Genomic DNA, 26,076 nt, shown 5'->3' with positions numbered 1-26,076 from the left:
TGGCATGCCCAACTTTGAATAGTATTATTTTTATAAATACTGTAGCTTTTAGAAATCTGATGTGTACCAGCCATGTACATAGTATGGGGGAAAGTCTATGGCTCAGAACAGTGATGTACCTGTGTTTCAATACCATAACATTCAGTAACAAACAAATGCCTGACTTCCTCCGAATGTCCCGCATGTGGCAGTGAGTCTAAATTCAGCCGTTTTTGAATGTTGCTGGATGTACGTGTGACCGTGATAGCAAAGGATTCCCTGGAGCATCACCTTGTGCCAACTGTTATTTAGGAATAAAGACACTTTGTACAAAGAAACCAGTTTCTCTCTGTAGCAGCGACTTGCAGACATTAGCAGCGGCTTCTCAACACATCGGAGATATTTTTGGCCGGCTGTTCTGACTGCAGACTTCCTGTCCTCCGTCCGTCCCTCTCTTCCTCTCCCTCTCCTCCTCTCCCCCTCTCCCCCTCTCACCCTGTCCTCCATGCTACAGTACAGCAAGCACCTTTTTGTGCATATCGGGCCGTCGAGCCCGTCCTACAGCGAGGCTCTCCTGGAGGCCGTGGAAATCCGGCAGATCTACGACAAGTTCCCCGACAAGAAGGGCGGGCTGAGGGACCTGTACGAGAAGGGCCCCAAGAACGCCTTCTTCCTGGTCAAGTTCTGGGTGAGTCCTACCTTTCTAACACCAGAGACAAGATGTACAGGTTAGTCAACTCGCATGTCAGTCTTAACTCACAGCTCATATGAGGTGAAATTGCAGGTCCTGGTGGAATGTGTCATGTGAATTAACTAAACTGCCTAAAAGTATGTCAGGTCTCGCTCCAAAATGTGGAGCCATGGCAAAGGAACTGTGCTTATAGAATAGAGGTTGCGGGTTCAAATTGCTGGAGGGGCACAGCAATATTCCTTTTCAGCAAGGTACTTAACTTGAATTGCTTCACTAAAAACAGTGCTGTGTGAATGAATTGAATGCAGAAATGTGAGCTGTGTAAAAGTTGTTGATAAGCTGCTTAGTGACTAACATTGGAGGGCACTGGGTGACTAACATAGAGGAGGGCACTGGGCCTAACACTGTGTCTCCTCTCAGGCTGACCTGAACAGCAGTGGTCTGCAGGACGGTCCTGGCTCCTTCTATGGAGTGAACAGCCTCTACAGCAGCAACGAGAACATGACCATCACCGTCTCCACCAAGGTCTGCTCCTTTGGCAAGCAGGTGGTGGAGAAAGTTGAGGTGAGCTCACTTCCTCCTTCCTGTTTCCTGCTTCCTCCTCTTAGGCATTGCCCATGGCCTCATTCTTACTGACTATAAAGAGTATATGAACTATGAATTATGATGTTTTATCTAGAGTCCTCCTTGTTATAGTATTAAGCAGTGGTTCCTAACCATGTTTCTGTAGGATTCCACTCCAACCCTAACAAAGCACACCTCATACAACAGCTAGAGATCTACCGTCCTGTAGGATTTCACTCCAACCCTAGCAAACACACCTCATTCAACAGGTTGAGATCTACCGTCCTGTAGGTTTTCACTCCAACCTTAGCAAAGCACAAAGTACACGTCAGTCAACAGCAAGAGATCTTGCTGAGCTGTTAATTAGTAGAGTCAGGTGCACCAAATTATGGTTGAAATCAAAACCTAGATCTCCAGGAACAGGGTTTGGAACCACTGGTGTAAAGTACACTGAACATGCATACTCAACAGAATCATAGATTTAAATAAGCGAGGAGCACTGATTTAAAGCCGAAGAGGTCTTTAGTCAGACGTTTGGCACCTCAGGCCATTTTTAAAGTGTAGTTTCGCCTGATCTTTGCCGTCCCAGACGGAGTACGCTCGGTCGGAGGGGGGGCGGTACGTTTACCGAATCCAGCGCTCTCCCATGTGCGAGTACATGATCAACTTCATCCACAAGCTGAAGCACCTCCCGGAGAAGTACATGATGAACAGCGTGCTGGAGAACTTCACCATCCTGCAGGTGAGCGCCCTGCATAATAATCACAACAGCACCAGTGCACTTTAGAGCACTTTTCCTAGCGGTTAGAGAACAATATGGGTGATTCTTTAAACAATTATTATTATTTTTTTAATGAACAAGGAGGAAAGTGTCAGAATGGATGTGCAGTATAAATAGTTCATTTATCTCTGTAGTGAGGTCCAGTAGTCTTTCTCGGCTGCTCATGAATATGAGAACTATGGAATTCCTGTGAGGTGTGCATGTGAAATTATAACTGCAGGTCGTTTTCTGTTCTACAATGGAAGCAGCAGTTCAAATTTCCTCAAAAAAAAGAAAATAATTTCAGTGTGAAGTATTGGAGTTTTAAAATAAACCAGAAAATTACAGATTTAATGCTGGTTTAACTCAAACTTGGTCAAGTTTCAAACTTTTTGACCTGTTGCGTGGTGTTTGTAGCTTCCAACCTGTAGGTGGAGCAACAGAGTCATAAGAATCATAATTATAATCATAATTTGTTACTTTCTGATTTAAATTTTTTTTTTTTCCTTTCCCACCTTTCAGGTTGTGACCAATAAGGAGACTCAGGAGACTCTGATGTGCATTGCATTTGTCTTTGAAGTGTCGACAAGCGACCACGGGACACAATATCACGTCTATCGGCTGGTCAATGACTGAGGGTCCTACTGGGAAGGCGGACTGGAGCACAAGCTGTCCTCGGACTGCCTGACTACAAATGAAAAAACACACACACGCGCACACACACACGATCCCAAAATGTTGAACAAAGCAAAAATAGCAAATATCTATGATATGAAGGTGGAGTGTCGCTACTTTCATGTTTGTAAAATGGGAAATATATGAAGTTTTAAAAAGATTGAAACAATGGTGCACTTCTTTGTTTAACGATAGTTTTTCCACATATGTATATGTGTAAAACAAAGCAGGTTGCATTCATTGCATTTGGAGATATATATTATTTTTTATATATTAGGGGCATTATGGTTCATGGCTTATTCACTGTTTGGTACGTGTCAGTACACTGTATAAAAATTGCAGTTAAAAACTGAAAACATGTCGAAATTTGAACTTTATGAAGTGCGGTTCATTTAGATCACAGTGCTATTGAAACATATGAATGTAAATAGCTTGAGAAATGGAAATAAATTTTCCTTAAATAGTTTTACAGAATTTAGCTTTTATAAATCTTTGGATCATGACAATGGGAGGTACGGTAGTCTTTATTTCTGTCAGCGTTGACAGGTTAGCTGGAGTTCTAGCATGTTCCCAATCATGTAGTTTTGACTGTGGCGTACAGACATTGGCTTTCAGCATCTATGGTGTGTTCTGCGTGGGTGCGCCACCTACTGTTCACTGGGTAGTTCAGCAGTCCCACACGCACGTTGATTAATGGAAAAAAATGCTGTCTATGCATTCGTATGGATGAAAACCAAATGGAGGATGTGACTGTTAATCTGCGGTTCCTTATTGTGGATAGGTGTGTCGCGTTCTTTTCGCCAAAAATGTTGCTCAGAATATCTGCGTGTCCCTGAAGGAGAGCTAGCCATGGGTGTGTAGCACTGCTAGCCGTCACCTCAGTGTCCCCTCCCAAAACCCCTTTACCTTCTCCATTTACATCCGCCAACTCAGCATAAATAATGTTCGTCTATGACACCAATGTATTCCATTACAGCCCAAATATATTTATATATATATATATACATACATACAAATGTACATACATTATATTTTGAATATGTTTTTTCAGGGATAATGTGGTTTTCTGTTTTTTAGGGGATAGCAATTTTTTAAAGTAATATTTTAACTTTATCGTTCTGGTGGTAAAGCGAGAGGAGTGGAGAGAGAGAATGTTCAATATCCCTGCCCCAGCCAATGGGAAAGAGTAGCCTGGTCATGTGCTCCTGACATGTGACTTACTGTATGGCTTTAGGCATCTGACAGGTCCGAGGCTGGGATTCAATCAACGTTCCTAAAATCGGTTAATTCTTGCTAACAGCCAAAAGCAATAATTCTGTTGTCCTACACAAACACAGTTTGCTGAGTTCAGCAATCACTAAAATGGCAAACTGAGTTTGGGAAGGAAGTACGAGTACATGGCATTCATTTTTAGTCAAAGTTAAGGGCGAATGTTGATTGAATCCAGGCCTATGGTTATTATGTAGCTACAAGCCACTGGGTTTGTCTCTGTGCTGTGCCTTATTGCTGATGACTACCTCCGGTCTTGCGTGAGCACAATTAAAACAGGGAGCAGTAGTACAACTGTGGACTGAAGCTACAATTGGTATTTTTCTACGGTATGAGTCCTCGAAGCGCCATTTTTAGGCAGGGAGAAAGGTTTCTCTCTTCTTTACATGGTGATGCTGTGCGTTTGAATCCGTGTGCTCGTCGGTTTGATTTATTATCCTTGGCCAGGTGATTGCTTTGAAGTGGGGGCGGAATACCTCTACCTCGCGGGGATTCGCGATTTTAATGTTTGTCGTTAGAAAGCCGTGAACAAGCTGTTCGCCAGAGACAGCCTGCACTCACAGCACGTCCTGTATCGGCTGCGGTTGCAAATCTGCATAGCATAAACCTTTCTGCACCTGCATGGGAGGGGGAGGGGGGAGGGGGGGGGGGGGGGTTGCAGTTGAAGACAGGATGAAATAAATCTTTTTTTTGTTTGTTTGTTTGTTTTTTTGTTTTTATTAATGGAAATGTGAGTTCTGGAAACCGAGGGATAAAATGTTTCAGACGGAGAACTGGAGGGAAACTGTTACTGTGTGTCTTCATTACGATCAAACCCTCGGAGACAAGCCGTAACATACATAACACACTCATCCCTTGGGTTTGATGTTGGAAGAATCCAGCTGGGTTTGAGGGTTTGAAGCTGGAATGATGGGTAGAAGAACGCCGGTAGTCACATGACCCTTGGAATGCACTGCATCCAATGTACTTCCGGTCTTGTAACAGCAGTGCCTTTTACTGACTTTATTTGACTATTTAAAAAAAAAAAAAACTTTTTATATTTTTTCCTTTCTTGGAATCTCAACTGGAGGTACGTATCTCAGTTGAAAATCGTGTTTGTTAACGTTGACAATCGTGAGATGTGTTTCATGTATGTTACTCTGATCAAATGGAGTGGGGGTTGGGGGGGGGAGGGGGTGTTGAGTCCTTGTTTTCCTGTGGGGTTTTGCACTCTTGTAAAGTCTGTTGTCCGAAAATCCGATTGGCTGCATCATATGACCTGTGTACTGTGTGTAATCTTTCCATTAAAAAACTGTGGGTCCCTAAAACCCATTTTACTTTTCAGAAAACACACCAACTGCCTATGGACTGCATTCATTCATTCAAATTTACCTGTGTGTTACCCTCAGTGTGGATGTTTTATTACCTCACAGGGTTTGTGTACTGTGTCCATTGCATTATTGCATATATACTCACTTCTCTCCCGTCTGCAATGCATTCTGGGTATGGAATGTTACTTTCGCAGCAATGGGCTTTTGAAATGAAGTCGTCCTTTACACTGTAGGTTCACAACAAAATGACACAATCTTATTGGCTGCTTTTCAGAAAGCACAGCCTTTTACATTTAGTTTTTTATCGTTTTTATTTTAAATTACATGATATCCCCTGCTTAAAGGAGCGTATCATTTAAAAATTCAATTACAAATAAATCACAAATAATAACGGAAGATTTTCTGTGTAGTTTGTTTGAACTTCCCCATTTCAACATCTGGAGCCTCTTATTCTGGCACATCCCTTGTGATTTCCGACAGTGATTTGCAACGTCTGACATAACTTATGAGAGGAACTGTCTGAAACACGTCAGGCGAGCCTCAATTTACATACTGCAGCGTTCTGCTATGTGTATTGCTGGTGGTCATGTGATTATGTGTGTCTGTGCCTGTGCTTGCGTGCGTGCGTGTGCACATATGTGTATGTCTACATGCATCCCTACATAGGTGTGTGTGTATCTGTGCATCCATATGTGTGGTTGTGTGTGTGCGCATGCATTGGCATCTGCAGCTGCTGAAAATCTCTGCACTGTCACACCCAGCTGAATAGTGTAGTACTCACACCCAGATATTATCATTTCCTCCAGAAATGATAATATCTGGGTGTGAGTACTACACTATTTTAAGATGAGAACAAACAAACACTAGAAACAGGAAGCTTTCACTGAAAAAAAAAAAAGTACAGACCCCGTGTTAAAGAGAGAAGTTATTCCACTCGTAGGTTTCATTCAGCTTCAATATTTACCTCAGTAATGGAGCGCATTCTGTTTCTGGCTCTTCTTTCAGGTACAGAGGGACTTTTCAACTCATTTTATTTACTCTCTGTGCAGGTCTGGGGATATATATCAGTGTCTGTTGCAGTTTTTAAAGTGCCAATAGGTTGGAACGTTATACAGATTATAATGATAATGCCTAACATGTCAAACAAATCGTAAAATCAAAGTTTGTTGTGCCAAAAGCTTGAAATGTAAATACCTTTTTATCCAGTATGTTATGCTGCTTGAGGTGGCAGTCCAGTAGAAAGGGTCGGGAACTGGGCCGGTAATTTAAATGCTGTCAGCTTGATTCCCGATCAGAGGATGCTTTGGTTGATGCATGTGAAAGTGCAGTGCTGTGCAAATTGCTATGGATAAGAGAAAAGCCAAACTGTCATGCGACTGTATCTTGTCAGGTCTACTAACGAATTTTAAGATTTTAAAAGGAAGCAGTGGATATTTCCGCCTGGAAGGTGACCGTTGGATCTCACGAGACAAATAGGAACTGTATTTATTGACTACTTTTTGGTGATTCTGCGTCTTCCCTGTCGTCGCCTACTGAACCCCAGTGCGCTGTTGCTCTCTGTGCTACGCTGTCCTTCAGGCATCCAGGGAAAAGACATCTGGGGTCCCGCGGTCGTCACGGGCCGCGAGGGCGAGTCTCTGTCTTTCTGCTGCGGGTACGACGAAGTCTACGCCCGCAGGGATAAGTACTGGTGCCGAGGGGAGAGCTTTAGTTCGTGCCACATCGTGGTGAGGAGCTTAGGCCCGCAAAGTGGACGCACCTCTCTCGAGGACCGCAGCGATAGCAGAGAGTTTTGCGTCACCATAAAAGACCTCACAGTGCAGGACAGTGGGGCGTACTGGTGTGCCATCGACATATGGGGACCTGACAGTCACATGGCTGTTGCTCTCAGCATCGATGCAGGTAAGCACTGGCTCACCACACCTGTGGTATTGATGAAGTGTAGTACGGTCATCGGTATTATACGAGAGCCCACTTTTATTGCTTTTTTGTGTACATTGGCAATATTTGAAGAATCATTTCTGCAGACCCATCACTGGCACTGACACCTGTTTTTCAGTCCACAGTCGGTATTAAAATGGCATTTCACAAACCGCAAAGATTGAATTATTTTGTTTTTGGCATGCTAGGAGGTGACAGTTCAATGATAATGCAAAGAATTGATGAGGTATTTCCATAGTGGGTTAAACATTAGTTGTCTGTTCCTGTTTATTGTTACTTTCAAACACCTTAACATATTCCTGAGGCACAAATAAGGCATTTGGCTTTATTGCTAATGTTGGGGGGGGGGGGGGGGGGATTTAGTGACGTCCACGCGTGCTTTCTGGACAAAAGCATCTCAGCAGTCGTGAGATTCAGGGATTTAAACTGCCCCCTTCTGTCCCCTAACAGTGAGACCAGTGACCCCATCGAAACCAAGCACAGCGAACTCCACGACTAAACCAGCGACTACAATCTCACCCAGCCCCTCTACGGGCCCCCCTACGGCGACTAGCGCGGCGACTCTGGAGCCCCCAACCACCCCGCCGTCACGGAGAAACGAAACCGGGTGAAGTACTAGGCCTGTTTTCTCTGTGCGGCACTCTATAGTCCTCATGTGAGCTACATGGGGGAAGATAGGCCACAGGATACGCTGTTACAGCACACAGGATACACTGTTACAGCACACAGGATACACTGTTACAGCACACAGGATACACTCTTACAGCACACAGGATACGCTGTTACAGCACACAGGATACACTGTTACAGCACACAGGATACACTGTTACAGCACACAGGATACACTCTTACAGCACACAGGATACACTCTTACAGCACACAGGATACGCTGTTACAGCACACAGGATACGCTGTTACAGCACACAGGATACGCTGTTACAGCACACAGGGCACACAGGATACACTGTTACAGCACACGGGATACGCTGTTACAGCACACAGGATACACTCTTACAGCACACAGGATACACTGTTACAGCACACAGGATACACTGTTACAGCACACAGGATACACTCTTACAGCACACAGGATACGCTGTTACAGCACACAGGATACACTCTTACAGCACACAGGATACGCTGTTACAGCACACAGGATACACTGTTACAGCACACAGGATACGCTGTTACAGCACACGATACACTGTTACAGCACACAGGATACACTCTTACAGCACACAGGATACGCTGTTACAGCACACAGGATACACTCTTACAGCACACAGGATACACTGTTACAGCACACAGGATACGCTGTTACAGCACACAGGATACACTGTTACAGCACACAGGATACGCTGTTACAGCACACAGGATACGCTGTTACAGCACACAGGATACACTCTTACAGCACACAGGATACGCTGTTACAGCACACGGGATACGCTGTTACAGCACACGGGATATGCTGTTACAGCACACAGGATACGCTGTTACAGCACACGGGGGTTTGCGTCTGCTAATAGTGGAATAACTGACCAATAATGTAATAAATGTTGCTCTAAGCGCCAATGAAAATGTAATATACATTTTTAAAAATGTAATAAATTGATCAATACTGTAAAAACTAGACAAATAATTACATTTAGTGGTCATTTATTACATTAGCTTGTGGGTAAAAAAAACATTGGATAAAGGTTACTGCTTGTTCTGAGTAATTATTACATTATTGGTCGATATTATTGGACTTCATTACATTATTGTTGGCACTAAGAGCAACATTTTATTATATTATTGGTCAGTTATTACATTATCAATCAGTTACTACATTATAAGCAGTTCCAAGGTTGCATTTTATGTTCACATTTTAGACATTTAGCTGGTGTTTTTTTTCCCCCTCAAAGCAATACAGCTTGCATTGACAGACAGTTCAATCAATCAATCAATCAAACTTTATTTATATGACACCTTTCAGACAAATCAAATTGCAATTCAAAGTGCTTTACAAGCGATTGATAAAGCATAAAATGTTAAAATGGATTCAGAGACTAATGCACACCCAGTTGAATAAGACAACAATAAAAGGTGGATAGTTAAGATAATAAAAGATACAAAGATACAAACAATAAAAATAACAAGAAATAAAATTACGAGATATTACACAAAGTAAATTTTATTAAAAAACTGTTTGTAAAAAATGTTTATAAAAAAAAATTTTAATAATAAAATAAAATGCATGATCAACAGTAAAGTGTTGATAAAACAAAATTGAATAAAATAAATAATAATAATGATGATGATAAATAAAATAAGTGTATGTCGAAAAAGTGATGTTTAAGCACTAAACTGAGAAGCTTAATTGTTCCACTGTTGCTTTTATCCGGAAATGTTCAACCAAACCCTGGCTCAGACTTAAGTCTAAAATGTTTGGAAACTCAGATTTTAAAAGTACATCGGGTCTGGGTATAGTACATTTTAATGTTCGTAGTTTAGTTCCGAAAATAGACCTGATAAGGATTTGGGTTGAATCAACTGATGCTGATATAATTGTGATATCTGAAACTTTGTTTAACCAGTCGGTTCCTGATAAAGATATTCATATATATGGCTGCAACGTGTTCCGCACTGACAGACCCAAAAGGGGAGGAGGTGTAGCTATTTATGCCAAAAGCAATTTCCGTACGAGTATACTGCTGTCAGAGTCCGCGTGCAAACACTTTGAAATGCTTGCTCTAAGAGTGGAGGTGTCGAAAGACGTTTTCATGCATGGCGAAACTGAACTACAGTGAGTGTCGGAGATCTAAATTGGGATTGGTTAAAAACGATCTCTGATGATTTAAAGGCTTACTGCGACTCTATGAATTTAAGGCAATTAATAAGTGGCCCAACACGTCCTAATAAAAAATGTCCAAAGAAATCGACCCTTATTGATCTTTTCCTGACAAATGTTCCGCACAAATATATTGCAACTGCTATTTTTGTTAATGATCTGAGTGGCCACTGTGCCATTGCAGCTATAGGCAACGCTAAGATCCCTAAAACCAACCCCCGTTTTCTCCAAAAACGTAATTTTAAACATTTTTCAGAACAATCATTTTTACACGACCTGCACTATTGTGATTGGAGCAGGATCAGTCTTATTCCAGATATTGAAATGGCTTGGACTTTCTTTAAGGACAATTTTTTGAAAATCTCAACCAAACATGCTCCTTTTAGAACTTATAGGAAGGTAGGGGAAATCCTTGGTTTTCTGACGAGTTGTCTAAGCAATTACACATGAGGAACCAAGCTTGGGCTACTGCTAGGAGAACAGGTTCAGAGTCAGATTGGCTAATATTTAGGTTTCTGAGGAATAAGTGTACACTTTTAGTTAAGAAGCTAAAATCTTACTACTTTGTATCAACCACAACTAAAAATTTAAACAACCCTTTCAAATTTTGGAAAGTAATCAAATCCCTGAGTACAAACTGTAATTATGAACTGCCGTCATGTATTATAAAGGGTGTTGATAAGGTCACTGATAGAGCTGAAATGCTCAACTCTTTCAACAAACATTTTGTTTCCTCTGGTTTTCTGTTTAAGGCTACATCAGGTAATCAGCCATTTACTGATGCTGTTGTAAACAAGAGAATGGGACAAAGTTTTTGTTTTTCCCCTTTTTCTCTACCAGAAGTACACAAAGCCCTTAAAGGTATAGACTCAAAAAAGCAGCTGGTCCTGACAACTTGAATCCTTATCTATTGAAACTTTCTTCTGATTTTATTGCTGAGCCCCTAACGTATCTCTTTAATTTCACTCTTGAATTGAATGTTATCCCCAGTGTATGGAAATCTGCCTTTGTTCTGCCCCTGTTTAAAGGAGGGGAGCCCTCAAATCTAGATAACCACAGGCCTATTTCTAAGCTTTCAATTCTGGCTAATGTTTGGAGACACTGGTGTGTGATCAGATCAAGAGATTTTTAAGCAACAACAATATTTTAGCCGCGTGCCAATCAGGTTTTAGAAAACAGCATAGCACTACTACTGCGACAATTAAAGTGGTTAATGATGTTATCTGTGCGCTGGATAAGAAACAACACTTTTTATTGACCTGTCAAAGGCATTTGACACTGTAGATCATGACATCATGCTACAAAGATTAGTCAATATAGGATTTTCTGGTTCAGAAGCTACCTCTTAGATAGAGCACAGTGCATCCAGTTCGATGGAAAGACATCTGGTGTTTTAACTGGGGTGCCACACGGCTCAGTCCTAGGACCTCTTTTATTTACAATTTATTTAAACAATAATGGCAAACACGTGGCAAATGCCAGTTCATTTTTATGCAGATGACACAGTCATCTACTCTTATGCAGAAACAGTAAAAAAGGCTTTTGAAGAGCTACAGTCTGCTTTTAATACCATGCAGGCTCAGCTTTATCAGCTGAAGCTTATTTTAAATGTTGATGACTGTTGATCACTAGGTCAAAGATAGAGCCGCAGACAGTACCTTGTATCGTTACCACACAGAATAAACCAATTGAAAGGGTGACAACTTATAAGTACCTGGGTTTTTTAATAGATGATGGTCTCACTTTTAAGTTTCATATAGATTCCCTTGTAAAAAAGCTTAGGCTTAAGTTGGGTTTTTATTTTAGAAACAAGTCCTGTTTTTCTCTTGAGGTGAGACAGAGGCTAGCCTCAATTACTTTCTTACCGGTAATAGATTATGGAGACATTTTATATATGCATGGACCTTTAGCGTCATTGCGTCGGTTGGACATGTTTTATCATGGGGCACTGAGGTTTGTCACAAATGACAAATTTTTGACACATCACTGTATTCTTTATAGAAGAGCAGGCTGGCCCTCCTTAGCATTACGTAGGCTGTGTCACTGGTATATTTTCATTTACAAGGCCATATTGAAATTGCTTCCATCTTACCTTTGCATGTACATTGTCCAGCAGACTAATGGAAAATACCGACTTCGCTCACAAAACTGTGTTTTATTGTCTGTGCCAAAGGTTCGTAGTGAGGCTGGCAAAAAAACATTCCAGTTCTCAGCTCTTTCTGCGTGGAATGAGCTACAGAACGAACTTAATTTACAGGAGCTTTTATCATTAAATGATTTTTAAAAAAGGCTTAAGGTTATAGAGGAAAGTGAAACTTAGTAATTGTTTTGACCCTTAGTTGCACTACAGATTACTCATGTTAACCAGATTGTGAAACTTTGAACATTGCTGTTTGTGTGCTTTTATAGTGTTAAATGTTGAAATTTTGTTGTGTCTGTAATCGACTGCTGCTTTCTTGGCCAGGTCTATCTTGAAAAAGAGATTTCTAGTCTCAGTGAGACTAACCTGGTTAAATAAAAGTTAAATAAATAAAATAAATAAATAAATATTAAGACCATAAAATTATAAAACACTACATAAAAGCCAGACTGAGTAGATGGGTTTTTAGTTTACGTTTACAGTTCATTAGTGCGGCTGGATGTTTCTTTGAATATGCGATGCATCAGCAGGGCCCCACCTGGGAACTGAAGACGTCACCTTGGAGGTGCCAGCCCAGTTCCCTACGTCGTTCCTCAGGGTGAAAGTGTAACGTTCACTTCACAACAAAGGAGGGATTAAATGTACTTTCCAGATTCAAGCCTTGAATAGATAGGCTTGTTCTGCTAAGAAATTTGATTGTGTTAGATGATCCATAAAACACCACGTTCTGATGACAGAAACAACATGACAATGATCGCCTGATTTCTTTTAATTCATAAATTGCTTTACCGATCCCAGATTCTTCCTCAGTGTTTCAGGTATGGCATAATTTGTCAGGTTTCAGCAAAACAATAATAATGAGAAATGTTTTGGCATCTTTGTGAAACACACCTTTGGTAAATCGAAAAGCATGTGCCTAATTACTGAACTGTTACTCATAACTGTGCACTACCTCAGGCTTGATGGCTACCGCTTAATCTTCGGCTATCTGGATTGACCGCATTTGGCTCAGCACCGCCATCTTTAAAACTTTCACTCTGCTCTGTGGTTTTGTGGTCACTGGTTTCCATGGCGCTGACCATGCTTTGTTTCCTCCCTGGAAAAAAAAACATGCCCTTCGATGGTAACCATGGCGTTTACGCTCTGGGCAAAACCAGCCAATCATCACGCAGGGATCAGTCTGTCTAATACGTGGTGATTTATGGAACACCACACTGTGTTTGAGCTGTGGTGGACGGTCACTGACTGAAACCACACTGTGTTTGAGCTGTGGTGGACGGTCACTGACTGAAACCACACTGTGTTTGAGCTGTGGTGGACGGTCACTGACTGAAGCCACACTGTGTTTGAGCTGTAGTACTGGACAGTCACTGACCGGAACCACTCTGAGTTTGAGCTGTGGTAATGCACGTTTGCTTACTGGAACCACTCTGTGCTTGAGCTGTGCTAATGGACGGTCACTGACCAGAACCACACTGTGTTTGAGCTGTGGTACTGGACATCCGCTAACCAGAACCACACTGTGTTTGAGCTGTGGTACTGGACGTTTGCTGACCGAAAGACACTGCTTGTGTTTCAGCTCAAAGAGGCCAGAGAAGCCCGGCACATTAACCATCCTGGTCATTTCTACAGGTCTCCTGCTCCTCTTCCTGTGTCAGGCCTGCGTCATGGCCACCGTCTGGAGACGTACTGGAAGTGAGTGTGTTCGGAAAGTGTGTTCTTGCACAAGCGTGCTTGGTGTCTGCAATAGCCTCAGAAGAAGGAAATGTACCAAAGCACCAAAGCTCTGCTCAAACTATTGAGTTGCAGTTTGAATTTATGCCGTCTCGTAGAGCATGTGCTACTTCTGTTTGAGCAACCACCATGTACTGTGCCATTGGTTTTGTAAAAACATGGGATTTTTCCGTTCCTCAATCACTGTCTTTTTGAACAATCTGTGTGGCATAATTACATTCATTTATTAATTCATTCATTTATTTATTTATGTTGATATTATTATTGCTATTACGCGCTGTTTTATCCGATGTCCAATCGGGTGACGCCAGTGCAAACACCACTGAAAATGCACTGAAAAAAGTAAAAGTGCAAAAGAGAAGGGGATATTTATTTATTAGTGTCGTTTGTTCTAAACACAGGCAGAGGCAAGCTGGAGGGGAAAGGGGACAGTTCAAAGCTAAGCACTCTCTGCCCTCCTCAGTCCAACTGCTGTTTGAGCTGCCAAAACTTACTGAATTAACTGACTGACTGTTGACTGGATTAAGGCTGAGTGCTTATGAATCCAGGTTTGCTTGTCAAACCTGGAAATACAGATTTTTCCCACAATTACTTAATTATTATTATTATTATTATTATTGTTCTTATTATTATTATTATTATTATTATTAATAATAATAATAATAATAAGAGTTTAAAGCCATAGTCTATGCCAATCTATGGGAACTTTAGCAGACGACGCCAACAATAGCCCCCATTAGACACCACCTTTGACATTACTAATGAAATGGATGCAAAGACTACATTTCCCAACTTAATTTTTCTCTCTCCTGTAGTCATTTGCCGAGGCCACCGAGATGCAGTACGCTGAGGTAACTGTCAATACGAGAAGTCAGCCCCTGAGTGACTTCGTCACATGTGGCAATTTGTATTTTCATACAATTGCTGAAGATCGGTCACCAGAGGGCAGTGTTGAGTACGCTGCGGTCAAACGCTGAAGAATCTGCGGTATATGTGGAAGAGGAAGAGTGCAAGAGAATCTTGAAAAATCTTCTCCAGCGCTGAAAAGATGCTTCATTGTCTCTAAAAGAGGGAGTGATGTTCTTCAAGCATAAATGTGTGGCATTTAAAAAATGTATGTAACCTTTATTTTCTGTAAGAAAAAAAAAAGTGATGTGATCTTTCAAATGTATTTTTTATATTTGTAAAATATGTATTCTGTATTATACAGCCCCGAGGACTGAAGGCACAGGTGCTGATATCTGATATTTATTTTTATTAAGATGGGGGGCCTCATTCACCAAGTACAGTTGATTAGAGTCCAGTCTAATAAACTTTTGAATGTTTCTCTTAAAGCAGGTGTGATCAGCTTTGGCACAGTGCCAATTTGACGGGACTTTGGGCGTGTTTTTGAGTTTCTTTAGAAATGAAGTCACACAACGGTTCTGCCAGCCCTTCCTTCGTTTTTCCTGTTCTTTTTTCTTTTTTACTTTTTTGTCTTAATGTCTAAGATTCTGTCTCAGTTGTTTCAAAACCTGTTTGTTTGGTTTGGAAAGCAATGGTCAAAGTTTTCATGTTTGTGTTTTTTTTTTAATGGTATGGTTTTATCAAAGCTTCCTTGTCTATTTTAAAAGTGTATAGCAGCAGACTGTAATGATCTCCTTTGGTTTTGCCCGTTTGGGTAGTCTTACACTTCTTTGACTCAAGTGTAAAATGATGATCAAGTTAAGTGCACTGGACCCAATTTCACTTCTTCCAAGTCGGTATTGCTTGCTTTTTGGGGTTCATGTCTGGTTTTGGGGGTTCATGTCTGGTTTTTCTCTGTAAAAAGCGCAATACAAATAAAATTGAATCAAACTGAATTGAATCAAAATGCAGCACAAAATCCCCACATCATGTATGCTCTGTGTGGGCATAAGAGGTCACTGTCGCCTATGGAGAGTTTATGAATACACAATTCGGAAACAATGATTTCACAATGAGGGTTTTTTTTAAATAAAGTGCTGCTCCGCACTGATGACCACAATATGCAAGCCTTCCTTTGAGAGAGATGGTCCCCAAAAATGCAATGGACAAGTGGAAATTTTTCTACACAGTTCGTAAGTAACAATTAAATAATTTTATGTGCATTATTTTTTATTATTATGGTTATGAATTTATTAGCATTAGCATTAGCAGTAGCAGTAGCAGCAGCAGTAGTATTAGTAGTAGTACTACTTCTGCAACTAGTACAGAGGTGTGGTGTGGGGATGGCTGGTTTAAGCAGCCACACCTGCCCTGGGTCAAGCTAATTAGACCTGGCTAGTTAGATAATTGGTTATGAATTAGATAATTGGCCAGGCTAATTGGGCCTAGGAACAGGGGTGGCTGCACCTGTGCGTAGTGAGGTAATCGGTGCGCACAGGTTAAATCTGCCATCCCCACCCACACAAGGGAGCCGCTCTGTCATGACAGCGTTTTACATCTGCACCTTGGCGGTAACATCTTGCCAACCTTGTGAATAAATCTGGACTGCTTGAACATCGTCTCCCTGTGTCTCTGTGCTGGAGGACCCCTAGGAAAGCCACTTCGGTGGCGGGCTTGTTTGCCACAAGAGGTATCAAATCTTACGATGGATACCGTATGGATACTTTTATCTGGATTGTATAGTTGTTTTGGATCTGTGGTGACAATTTAGCTCTCTTTGGACATTATTTTGAAAGAAAGATTGCTTAATCTTTATATTTATCATTTTACTTCACAGTTCTACCCACCCTGATTAGCTTCACACAAAACGCCGGTAATCCTAAAATACTTTTTCGTACTTTTGGTTTCTGTTTCACGAGAGTGATTTCTGTAGGATTCCATTCCAACCCTAACAAAGCACACCTCATACAACAGCTAGAGATCTACCGTCCTGTAGGATTTCACTCCAACCCTAGCAAACGCACCTCATTCAACAGCAAGACATCTTGCTGAGCTGTTAATTAGTGAGTCAGCTGCACCAAATTATGGTTGAAATCAAAACCTAGATCTCCAGGGACGGGGTTTGGAACCACTGGTGTAAAGTACACTGAACATGCATACTCAACAGAATCATAGATTTAAATAAGCGAGGAACACTGATTTAAAGCCGAAGAGGTCTTTAGTCAGACGTTTGGCACCTCAGGCCGTTTTTTAAAGTGTAGTTTCGCCTGATCTTTGCCGTCCCAGACCTTTCCTTTGTGTTGTTTGAAGAGTTGCCCTGCGAGGCCTTTTGTTCCCTTTGTTCCCTTTTTGTTAAGTAAAGTCTTTTGTTCTTACCTTTTGGAGTTTGAGTTTTCCCCCTCTGCATTTGGGTCCTAACCCCCCACACACCCTGACAATTACAGCCCATATATATACAAATGTACATACATTATATTTTGAATATGTTTTTTCAGGGATAATGTGGTTTTCTGTTTTTTAGGGGATAGCAATTTTTTATATTTTTTTTAACTTTATCGTTCAGGTGGTGAAGCGAGAGGAGTGGAGAGAGAGAATGTTCAATATCCCTGCCCCAGCCAATGGGAAAGAGTAGCCTGGTCATGTGCTCCTTTTTTTGTTTGTTTGTTTTTTTGTTTTTTTGTTTTTATTAATGGAAATGTGAGTTCTAGAAACCGAGGGATAAAATGTTTCAGACGGAGAACTGGAGGGAAACTGTTACTGTGTGTCTTCATTACGATCAAACCCTCGGAGACCAGCCGTAACATGCATAACACACTCATCCCTTGCGTTTGATGTGGGAAGAATCCAGCTGGGTTTGAGGGTTTGAAGCAAGCGGCCAAAACCAGACTTCGTTTTTGAAGCTCAGTTTCTGACTTGTTGTTCCTGGTTGCTCACTAGCGCCACTACGGTTGGCTCCAGTATAGGTGTTTTCATATCCGGTTTCCATGTAAGTCTACGGTACAAATGCGGTCAAAATACAAGTCAATAATTTTTGCTCATGAGAACAAATAGTCACAATATGTGCATTTTATTCGTCTTATGACTGTCCATGGGTCGATTTCATGATTTATTGTGTCATTTGGGCACTGTTATAATATTTGTTGTGGACCAATGAGGTACAGTTTGCGTCACTTCCTGATTACTGCAGAGGACTAATCTACAGTAAGGGCTTACAGTCTATGGTCACTGGGGTGGTAGGTGGCACCTCAGTCTTGGCCTTGACATTGCGGCTCCGACAACGGTCCACCTGGGCGAAGTCAGAAAATGCAGGCATCCCATTTCGTAGTGATTTCATTATGGCGTGTGCTATTTACAGCTGCACTAGACGACCATAAAATAATCCTTCTCTGAAGTTTTGCGGTAGCCGAGTCATTTTTACTATTTCCTTTAGCCTACTTAACCAAATAATTAGTTGGCAGAAAGCGTAATCAGCTTGCTATATTTGGTAGTCCAGTAGCCTATGCTAAAACAGTTCGCAACTTCGGCTACCAAGCCATTTGACTAGCTAGCTAAACCTAAACTGCAAATATTCAATCTGTCAAACGTGTTTGACGGCTTGTCAGTCGTGTACATTCCGTAAATGTCTACCTGGGCCATGCTTCACGCATGTGACAAAGCTACTGTAATCCCGATTTTGGGATGAACACTGCAAAATTTTCAGTTTCACGAAGCGAATTAAGGTTCATTTGCTGAATAGCATACAACACACGATGGAATCACACACACAGAATTTAACGAAATTAACCATCTTTGTAAGACTGGCATTTAGAAAGGAACATGTTTTTAGTATTTAAGAGACCGACAAGAGCATTTAAGACAGTGGTTCTCAGAATCGGTCCTGGGGGCTCCTTGCGTATATTGGCTTTTCTCCATTGGTTTTGATGACTTACAAGAAAAAAATAATAGTCTAATAATAATTTGAAATTCAATGTACATTATTTTTGTCTTCATGCACCAGGTGGAAAACTTGCTGTACAAAGTGCGTTGTCATATTTACACGCCTGCAGATCGGTTATTAAAATACTTGGTAGTTAATCACCGCTGACAGTGTTCATTTTTATTCGGTAGAAAGTGACTTGCGAACGATCGGTCAGCTAGCGTCACCCAGCAAATGAACGACACAAACGGCGATGGAGTAGCTAGTAGCAGTTGGCTCATTAACTGACTGTGGCGAAAACCTACGACGATAACTTGCTCGGTTAACAGCAGGTCTACCAGACAGTTATACGAAAATTAGCCTAGTCAAATCACCAGTAGCCTACACATCTCTGATTGATTGACCATCAGTGTAGTCGATGTTCCTCCCCTGTGGTGCATATTGCTAATGCGTGAGCTAACCACGGATAGCTTACCTAAGCTCACTGGCAAGCTGATATGCTAGCTAAGCATATTCGTTTTGAAGATAACTGAACATAATTGTATTATTAATGTCATACATACAACGTGATTACATGACACAGTACAGTCACGGATGGAAATTAAACTCTGTAAACATTTGATAATATACTGTAAAACATAACGGCAGACAGTCAGCTAGCCTCAAGTTCATTCTGCAATCGTTCGTTCAGGTTGATGGGCTTTTCCGCACCGGACTGTCAATCACATTGTAAAAATCACAAGACTGTTTAACTCTATGGTTTTGGCTCCAAATCGACAACATGGCCGCGCCCGCCATTGAGCTTCAAAACGTGTTTTAGAGACCCACGGAGAGTCAATGGGTGACGTCACAGTAGTTTTGTCCATATTTTTTACAGTCTCTGGTTTGAAGCTGGAATGATGGGTAGAAGAACGCCGGTAGTCACATGACCCTTGGAATGCACTGCATCCAATGTACTTTCGGTCTTGTAACAGCAGTGCCTTTTACTGACTTTATTTGACTATTTAAAAAAAAAAAAACTTTTTATATTTTTTCCTTTCTTGGAATCTCAACTGGAGGTACGTATCTCAGTTGAAAATCGTGTTTGTTGACGTTGACAATCGTGAGATGTTTCGTGTGTTACTCTGATCAAATGGAGTGGGGGTTGGGGGGGAGGGGGTGTTGAGTCCTTGTTTTCCTGTGGGGTTTTGCACTCTTGTAAAGTCTGTTGTCCGAAAAACCGATTGGCTGCATCATATGACCTGTGTACTGTGTGTGATCTTTCCATTAAAAAACTGTGGGTCCCTAAAACCCATTTTACTTCTCAGAAAACACACCAACTGCCTATGGACTGCATTCATTCATTCAAATTTACCTGTGTGTTACCCTCAGTGTGGACGTTTTATCACCTCACAGGTTGTGTGTAATGTGTCCATTGCATTATCATCTTAGACAGAATATGAACACGCACTTCTTGTGTGAAAAGTTCTCACTCATGTAGAATTAACACAGCACTTCCCCCGTGCCGTTGCCATGCCAACCAGCTCTCACTTCTCTCCTGTCTGCAATGCATTGTGGGTATGGAATGTTACTTTTGCAGCAATGGGCTTTTGAAATGAAGTCGTCCTTTACACTGTAGGTTCACAACAAAATGACACGATCTTATTGGCTGCTTTTCAGAAAGCACGGCCTTTTACATTTAGTTTTTTATCGTTTTTTTTATCGACAGCTAAGAGGAGCAGCTAAGAGGCATGCGTGTGTGTGTGCATATGCGTGTGTGTGTGCGTGTGTGTGTGTGCTTGTGTCTGTGATTATGTGCCTGTGGGTGTGTGTATGTGTGTGCAACTCTGTGGTATGTGTGTGCATGCATGTGTGTGTATGTGTGTGTGTGTATGCATGCGTGTGTGCATGTGTCTGTGATTATGTGCCCACGGGTGTGTGTATGTGTGTGCAACTCTGTGGTATGTGTGTTTATTTAACATTTATTTACCCAGGGTAGGTTTGCTGAGCACTGATGCTCTTTTGCAGGAAGCCCTGCTTCACACTCAGACACATTCACACCTGGGAGCTGCCCAGTACAACTTCAATCCTCTATTGTTGGCCACTGAGCAGCTCCACTGGAGGGAGAGGACATTTTTTTAGCCAATTGAATCAGGGGATGATTAGGTGGCAAGTTTTTTTTTTTTTTTGTGTGCATGCATATATGTTTGTGTGTGTTTGTGTGTGTGTGTGTGTGCGTGTGTGTGTGTGAATAAGAGGCACACAGATAAAGCTGAAGATCTCTGCACTCTCACACCCAGCTATTGTCATTTCTGGAGGAAATGGAAATAGCTGGGTGTCAGTACTACACTATTTGAAGATGAGAAAAAACAAACACCAGAAACAGGAAGCTTTCACTGAAAAAAGAAGTACAGACCCCATGTTAAAGATAGAAGTCATTCCACTCGTAGGTTTCATTCAGCTTCAATATTTACCTCAGTAATGGAGCGCATTCTGTTTCTGGCTCTTCTTTCAGGTACAGAGGGACTTTTCAACTCATTTTATTTACTCTCTGTGCAGGTCTGGGGATATATATCAGTGTCTGTTGCAGTTTTTAAAGTGCCAATAGGTTGGAACGTTATACAGATTATAATGATAATGCCTAACATGTCAAACAAATCGTAAAATTAAAGTTTGTTGTGCTAAAAGCTTAAAATGTAAATACCTTTTTATCCAGTATGTTATGCTGCTTGAGGTGGCAGTCCAGTAGAAAGGGTCGGGAACTGGGCCGGTAATTTAAATGCTGTCAGCTTGATTCCCGATCAGAGGATGCTTTGGTTGATGCATGTGAAAGTGCAGTGCTGTGCAAATTGCTATGGATAAGAGAAAAGCCAAAATGTCATGCGACTGTATCTTGTCCGGTTCTACTATCGAATTTTAAGTTTTTAAAAGGAAGCAGTGGATATTGCCGCCTGGAAGGTGACCGTTGGGTCTCACAAAACAAACAGGAACTGTATTTATTGACTACTTTTTGGTGATTCTGCGTCTTCCCTGTCGTCGCCTACTGAACCCCAGTGCGCTGTTTCTCTCTGTGCTACGCTGTCCTTCAGGCATCCAGGGCAAAGACATCTGGGGTCCCAGGGTCGTCACGGGCCGCGAGGGCGAGTCTCGGACTTTCTGCTGCGGGTACGACAAAGACTACCACCGCAAGGAAAAGTACTGGTGCCGAGGGGAGAGCTTTAGTTCGTGCCACACCGTGGTGACGAGCTTAGGCCCGCGAAGTGGACGCACCTCTCTCGAGGACCACAGAGGTAGCAGAAAGTTTTGCGTCACCATAAAAGACCTCACATTGCAGGACAGTGGGGCGTACTGGTGTGCCATCAGCGCATGGGGAGCTGACATACACATGGCTGTTGCTCTCAGCGTCAATGCAGGTTAGTACTGGCTCACCACACCTGTGGTATTGATGAAGTGTAGTACGGTCATCGGTATTATACGAGAGCCCAGTTTTATTGCTTTTTTTTTTTTTTTTTGATGTACATTGGCAATATTTGAAGAATCATTTCTTCAGACCCACCACTGGCACTGACACCTGGTTTTCAGTCCACAGTCGGTATTAAAATGGCATTTCACAAACTGCAAAGATTGAATTATTTTGTTTTTGGCATGCTAGGAGGTGACAGTTCAATGATAATGCAAATTATTGATGAGGTATTTCCATAGTGGGTTAAACATTAGTTGTCAAACACCTTAACATATTCCTGAGGCACAAATAAAGCATTTGGCTTTATTGCTAATGTGGGGGGGGGGGGGGATTAGTGACGTCCACGCGTGCTTTCTGGACAAAAGCATCTCAGCAGTCGTGAGATTCAGGGATTTAAACTTCCCCCTTCTGTCCCCTAACAGCGAGACCAGTGACCCCATCGAAACCAAGCACAGCGAGCCCCACGACTAAACCAGCGACTACAATCGCACCCAGCCCCTCTGCGGGCCCCCCCGCGGCGACTAGCGCGGCGACTCTGGAGCCCCCAACCACCCCGCCGTCACGGAGAAAGGAAACCGGGTGAAGTACTAGGCCTGTTTTCTCTGTGTCGCACTCTATAGTCCTCATGTGAGCTACATGGGGGAAGATACACTGTTGCAGCACACGGGGGTTTGCTAATATTGGAATAACTGACCGATAATGTAATAACTGATGCTCTAAGTGCCAATGAAAATGTAATATACATTTTTAAAAATGTAATAAATTGATCAATACTGTAAAAACTAGACAAATCATTACATTTATTGGTCATTTATTACATTAGCTTGTGGGTTAAAAAAAACGTTGGAAAAGGTTACTGCTTGTTCTGAGTAATTATTACATTACTGGTCGATATTATTACATTATTGGACTTCATTACATTTTTGTTGGTACTAAGAGCAACATTTTATTATATTATTGGTCAGTTATTACATTATCAATCAGTTACTACATTATAAGCAGTTCCAAGGTTGCATTTTATGTTCACATTTTAGACATTTAGATGGTGTTTTTTTCCCCTCAAAGCAATACAGCTTGCATTGACAGACAGTTCAATCAATCAATCAATCAAACTTTATTTATATAACACCTTTCAGACAAATCAAATTGCAATTCAAAGTGCTTTACAAGCGATTAACAAAACATAAAATGTTAAAATGGATTTAGAGACTAATGCACACCCAGTGGAATAAGACAACAATAAAAGGTGGATAGTTAAGATAATAAAAGATACATAAAATATAATACAAACAATAAAAATAACAAGAAATAAAATAATGAGATATTACACAAAGTAAATTTTATAAAAAAACAGTGAAATGTTAATAAATGTTTTTTTTTTAAAATAATAAAATAAAATGCATGATCAACAGTAAAGTGTTGATAAAACAAAATAGAATAAAATAAATAATAATGATGATAATAAATAAGTGTAAATACTAAAACCATAAAATTATAAAACACTACATAAAAGCCAGACTGAATAGATGGGTTTTTAGTTTATGTTTACAGTTCATCAGTGCGGCTGGATGTTTCTTTGAATATGAGATGCATCAGCAGGGCCCCACCTGGGAACTGAAGACGCCACCTTGGAGGTGCCAGCCCAGTTCCCTACGCCGTTCCTCAGGGTGAAAGTGTAACGTTCACTTCACAACAAAGGAGGGATTAAATGTACTTTCCAGATTCAAGCCTTGAATAGATAGGCTTGTTCTGCTAAGAAATTTGATTGTGTTAGATGATTCATAAAACACCACGTTCTGATGACAGAAACAACATGACAATGATCGCCTGATTTCTTTTAATTCATGAATTGCTTTACCGATCCCAGATTCTTCCTCAGTGTTTCAGGTATGGCAAAATTTGTCAGGTTTCAGCAAAACAATAATAATGAGAAATGTTTTGACATCTTTGTGAAACACACCTTTGGTAAATCGAAAAGCATGTGCCTAATTACTGAACTGTTACTCATAACTGTGCACTACCTCAGGCTTGATGGCTACCGCGTAATCTTCAGCCATCTGGATTGACCGCATTTGGCTCAGCACCGCCATCTTTAAAACTTTCACTCTGCTCTGTGGTTTTGTGGTCACTGGTTTCCATGGTGCTGACCATGCTTTGTTTCCTCCCTGGAAAAAAAAACGTGCCCTTCAATGGTAACCATGGCGTTTACGCTCTGGGCAAAACCAGCCAATCATCACGCAGGGATCAGTCTGTCTAATACGTGGTGATTTATGCAACACCACACTGTGTTTGAGCTGTGGTGGACGGTCACTGACTGAAACCACACTGTGTTTGAGCTGTGGTGGACGGTCACTGACTGAAACCACACTGTGTTTGAGCTGTGGTGGATGGTCACTGACTGAAACCACACTGTGTTTAAGCTGTGGTGGACGGTCACTGACTGAAGCCACACTGTGTTTGAGCTGTGGTGGACGGTCACTGACTGAAACCACAGTGTGTTTGAGCTGTGGTGGACGGTCACTGACCGGAACCACTCTGAGTTTGAGCTCTGGTACTGGATGTTTGCTGACCGGAACCACACTGTGTTTGAGCTGTGATACTGGATGTTTGCTGACCGGAACCACATTGTGTTTGAGCTGTGGTACTGGATGTTTGCTGACCGGAACCACACTGTGTTTGAGCTGTGGTACTGGATGTTTGCTGACCGGAACCACAGTGTGTTTGAGCTGTGGTACTGGACGTTTGCTCAGCAGAACCACACTGTGTTTGAGCTGTGGTACTGGATGTTTGCTGACCGGAACCACACTGTGTTTGAGCTGTGGTACTGGACATTTGCTCAGCAGAACCACACTGTGTTTGAGCTGTGGTACTGGACGTTTGCTGACCGAAAGACACTGCTTGTGTTTCAGCTCAAAGAGGCCAGAGGAGCCCAGCACATTAACCATCCTGAGCATTTCTACAGGTCTCCTGCTCCTCTTCCTGTGTCTGGCCTGCGTCATGGCCACCGTCTGGAGACGTACTGGAAGTGAGTGTGTTCGGAAAGTGTGTTCTTGCACAAGCGTGCTTGGTGTCTGCAATAGCCTCAGAAGAAGGAAATGTACCAAAGCACCAAAGCTCTGCTCAAACGTTGATATTATTATTGCTATTATGCGCTGTTTTACCCTTTATTAAGTATGTCCGATGTCCAATCGGGCGACGCCAGCGCGAACACCACTGAAAATGCACTGAAAAAAGTAAAAGTGCAAAAGAGAAGGGGATATTTATTTATTAGTGTTGTTTGTTCTGAACATAGGCAGAGGCGAGCTGGAGGGGAAAGGGGACAGTTCAAAGGTAAGCACTCTCTGCCCTCCTCAGCCCAACTGCTGTTTGAGCTGCCAAAACTTACTGAATTAATTGACTGACTGTTGACTGGATTAAGGCTGAGTGCTTATGAATCCAGGTTTGCTTGTCAATTACTTAAGTATTATTATTAATAATAATAACAATAATAATAAGAGTATAAAGCCATAGTTTATGCCAATCTATGGGAACTTTAGCAGACGACGCCAACAATAGCCCCCATGAGACACCACATTTGACATTACTAAGGAAATGGATGCAAAGACTACATTTCCCAACTTAATTTTTCCCTCTCCTGTAGTCATTTGCCGAGGCCACCGAGATACAGTACGCTGAAGTAACTGTCAATACGAGAAATCAGCCCCTGAGTGACTTCGTCACATCTGGCAATTTGTATTTTCACACAATTGCTATATATCGGTCACCAGAGGGCAGTGTTGAGTACACTGCGGTCAAACGCTGAAGAATCTCCGGTATAAATGGAAGAGGAAGAGCGCAAGAGAATCTGGAATAATCTTCTCCAGCGCTGAAAAGATGCTTCATTTTCTCTAAAAGAGGGAGTGATGTTCTTCAAGCGTAAATGTGTGGCATTTAAAAAATG

General features: G+C 41.7%; 3 protein-coding genes across 11 annotated transcripts in view; all 3 read left to right on the top strand.

The window, feature by feature from the left end:
* Window positions 1–2,829, top strand: part of LOC118211675 (transcriptional enhancer factor TEF-5-like) — a 33,911-nt gene extending 31,082 nt beyond the window's left edge. For 8 of the 9 annotated variants that reach the window (XM_035389070.1, XM_035389072.1, XM_035389073.1 and 5 more), the window contains 4 exons: window positions 494–667; window positions 1,091–1,234; window positions 1,824–1,976; window positions 2,517–2,652. In XM_035389070.1, coding sequence (XP_035244961.1) covers window positions 494–667; window positions 1,091–1,234; window positions 1,824–1,976; window positions 2,517–2,630 — 585 coding nt within the window. In that variant the 3' untranslated portion in view covers window positions 2,631–2,652. Of the gene's footprint in view, window positions 1–493; window positions 668–1,090; window positions 1,235–1,823; window positions 1,977–2,516 lie in introns of all 9 variants that reach the window. The other variant, XM_035389069.1, reaches the window with a different exon arrangement.
* Window positions 2,830–6,090: 3,261 nt separating this feature from the next.
* Window positions 6,091–15,408, top strand: LOC118211681 (CMRF35-like molecule 8). The gene is made up of 5 exons (XM_035389090.1): window positions 6,091–6,253; window positions 6,827–7,150; window positions 7,640–7,796; window positions 13,739–13,854; window positions 14,709–15,408. The coding sequence occupies exons 1-5, from the start codon at window positions 6,220–6,222 to the stop codon at window positions 14,741–14,743; spliced, it is 666 nt and encodes a 221-aa protein (XP_035244981.1). The 5' UTR covers window positions 6,091–6,219; the 3' UTR covers window positions 14,744–15,408.
* A 5,519-nt stretch (window positions 15,409–20,927) lies between these two features.
* Window positions 20,928–26,070, top strand: LOC118211679 (CMRF35-like molecule 6). Its single transcript, XM_035389086.1, has 6 exons — window positions 20,928–21,188; window positions 21,763–22,086; window positions 22,559–22,715; window positions 25,046–25,161; window positions 25,429–25,466; window positions 25,777–26,070. Exons 1-6 carry the CDS (start codon window positions 21,155–21,157, stop codon window positions 25,936–25,938), a joined length of 831 nt encoding a protein of 276 aa, XP_035244977.1. The 5' UTR covers window positions 20,928–21,154; the 3' UTR covers window positions 25,939–26,070.
* The last annotated feature ends 6 nt before the right edge of the window (window positions 26,071–26,076 follow it).

This window comes from Anguilla anguilla, chromosome 13, assembly GCF_013347855.1.
Source record: "Anguilla anguilla isolate fAngAng1 chromosome 13, fAngAng1.pri, whole genome shotgun sequence".
In the NCBI taxonomy this organism is placed as follows: Eukaryota; Metazoa; Chordata; class Actinopteri; order Anguilliformes; family Anguillidae; genus Anguilla; species Anguilla anguilla.
Note: the sequence above shows the minus strand (reverse complement) of the source record. Positions and strands in the feature narration are given on the sequence as shown.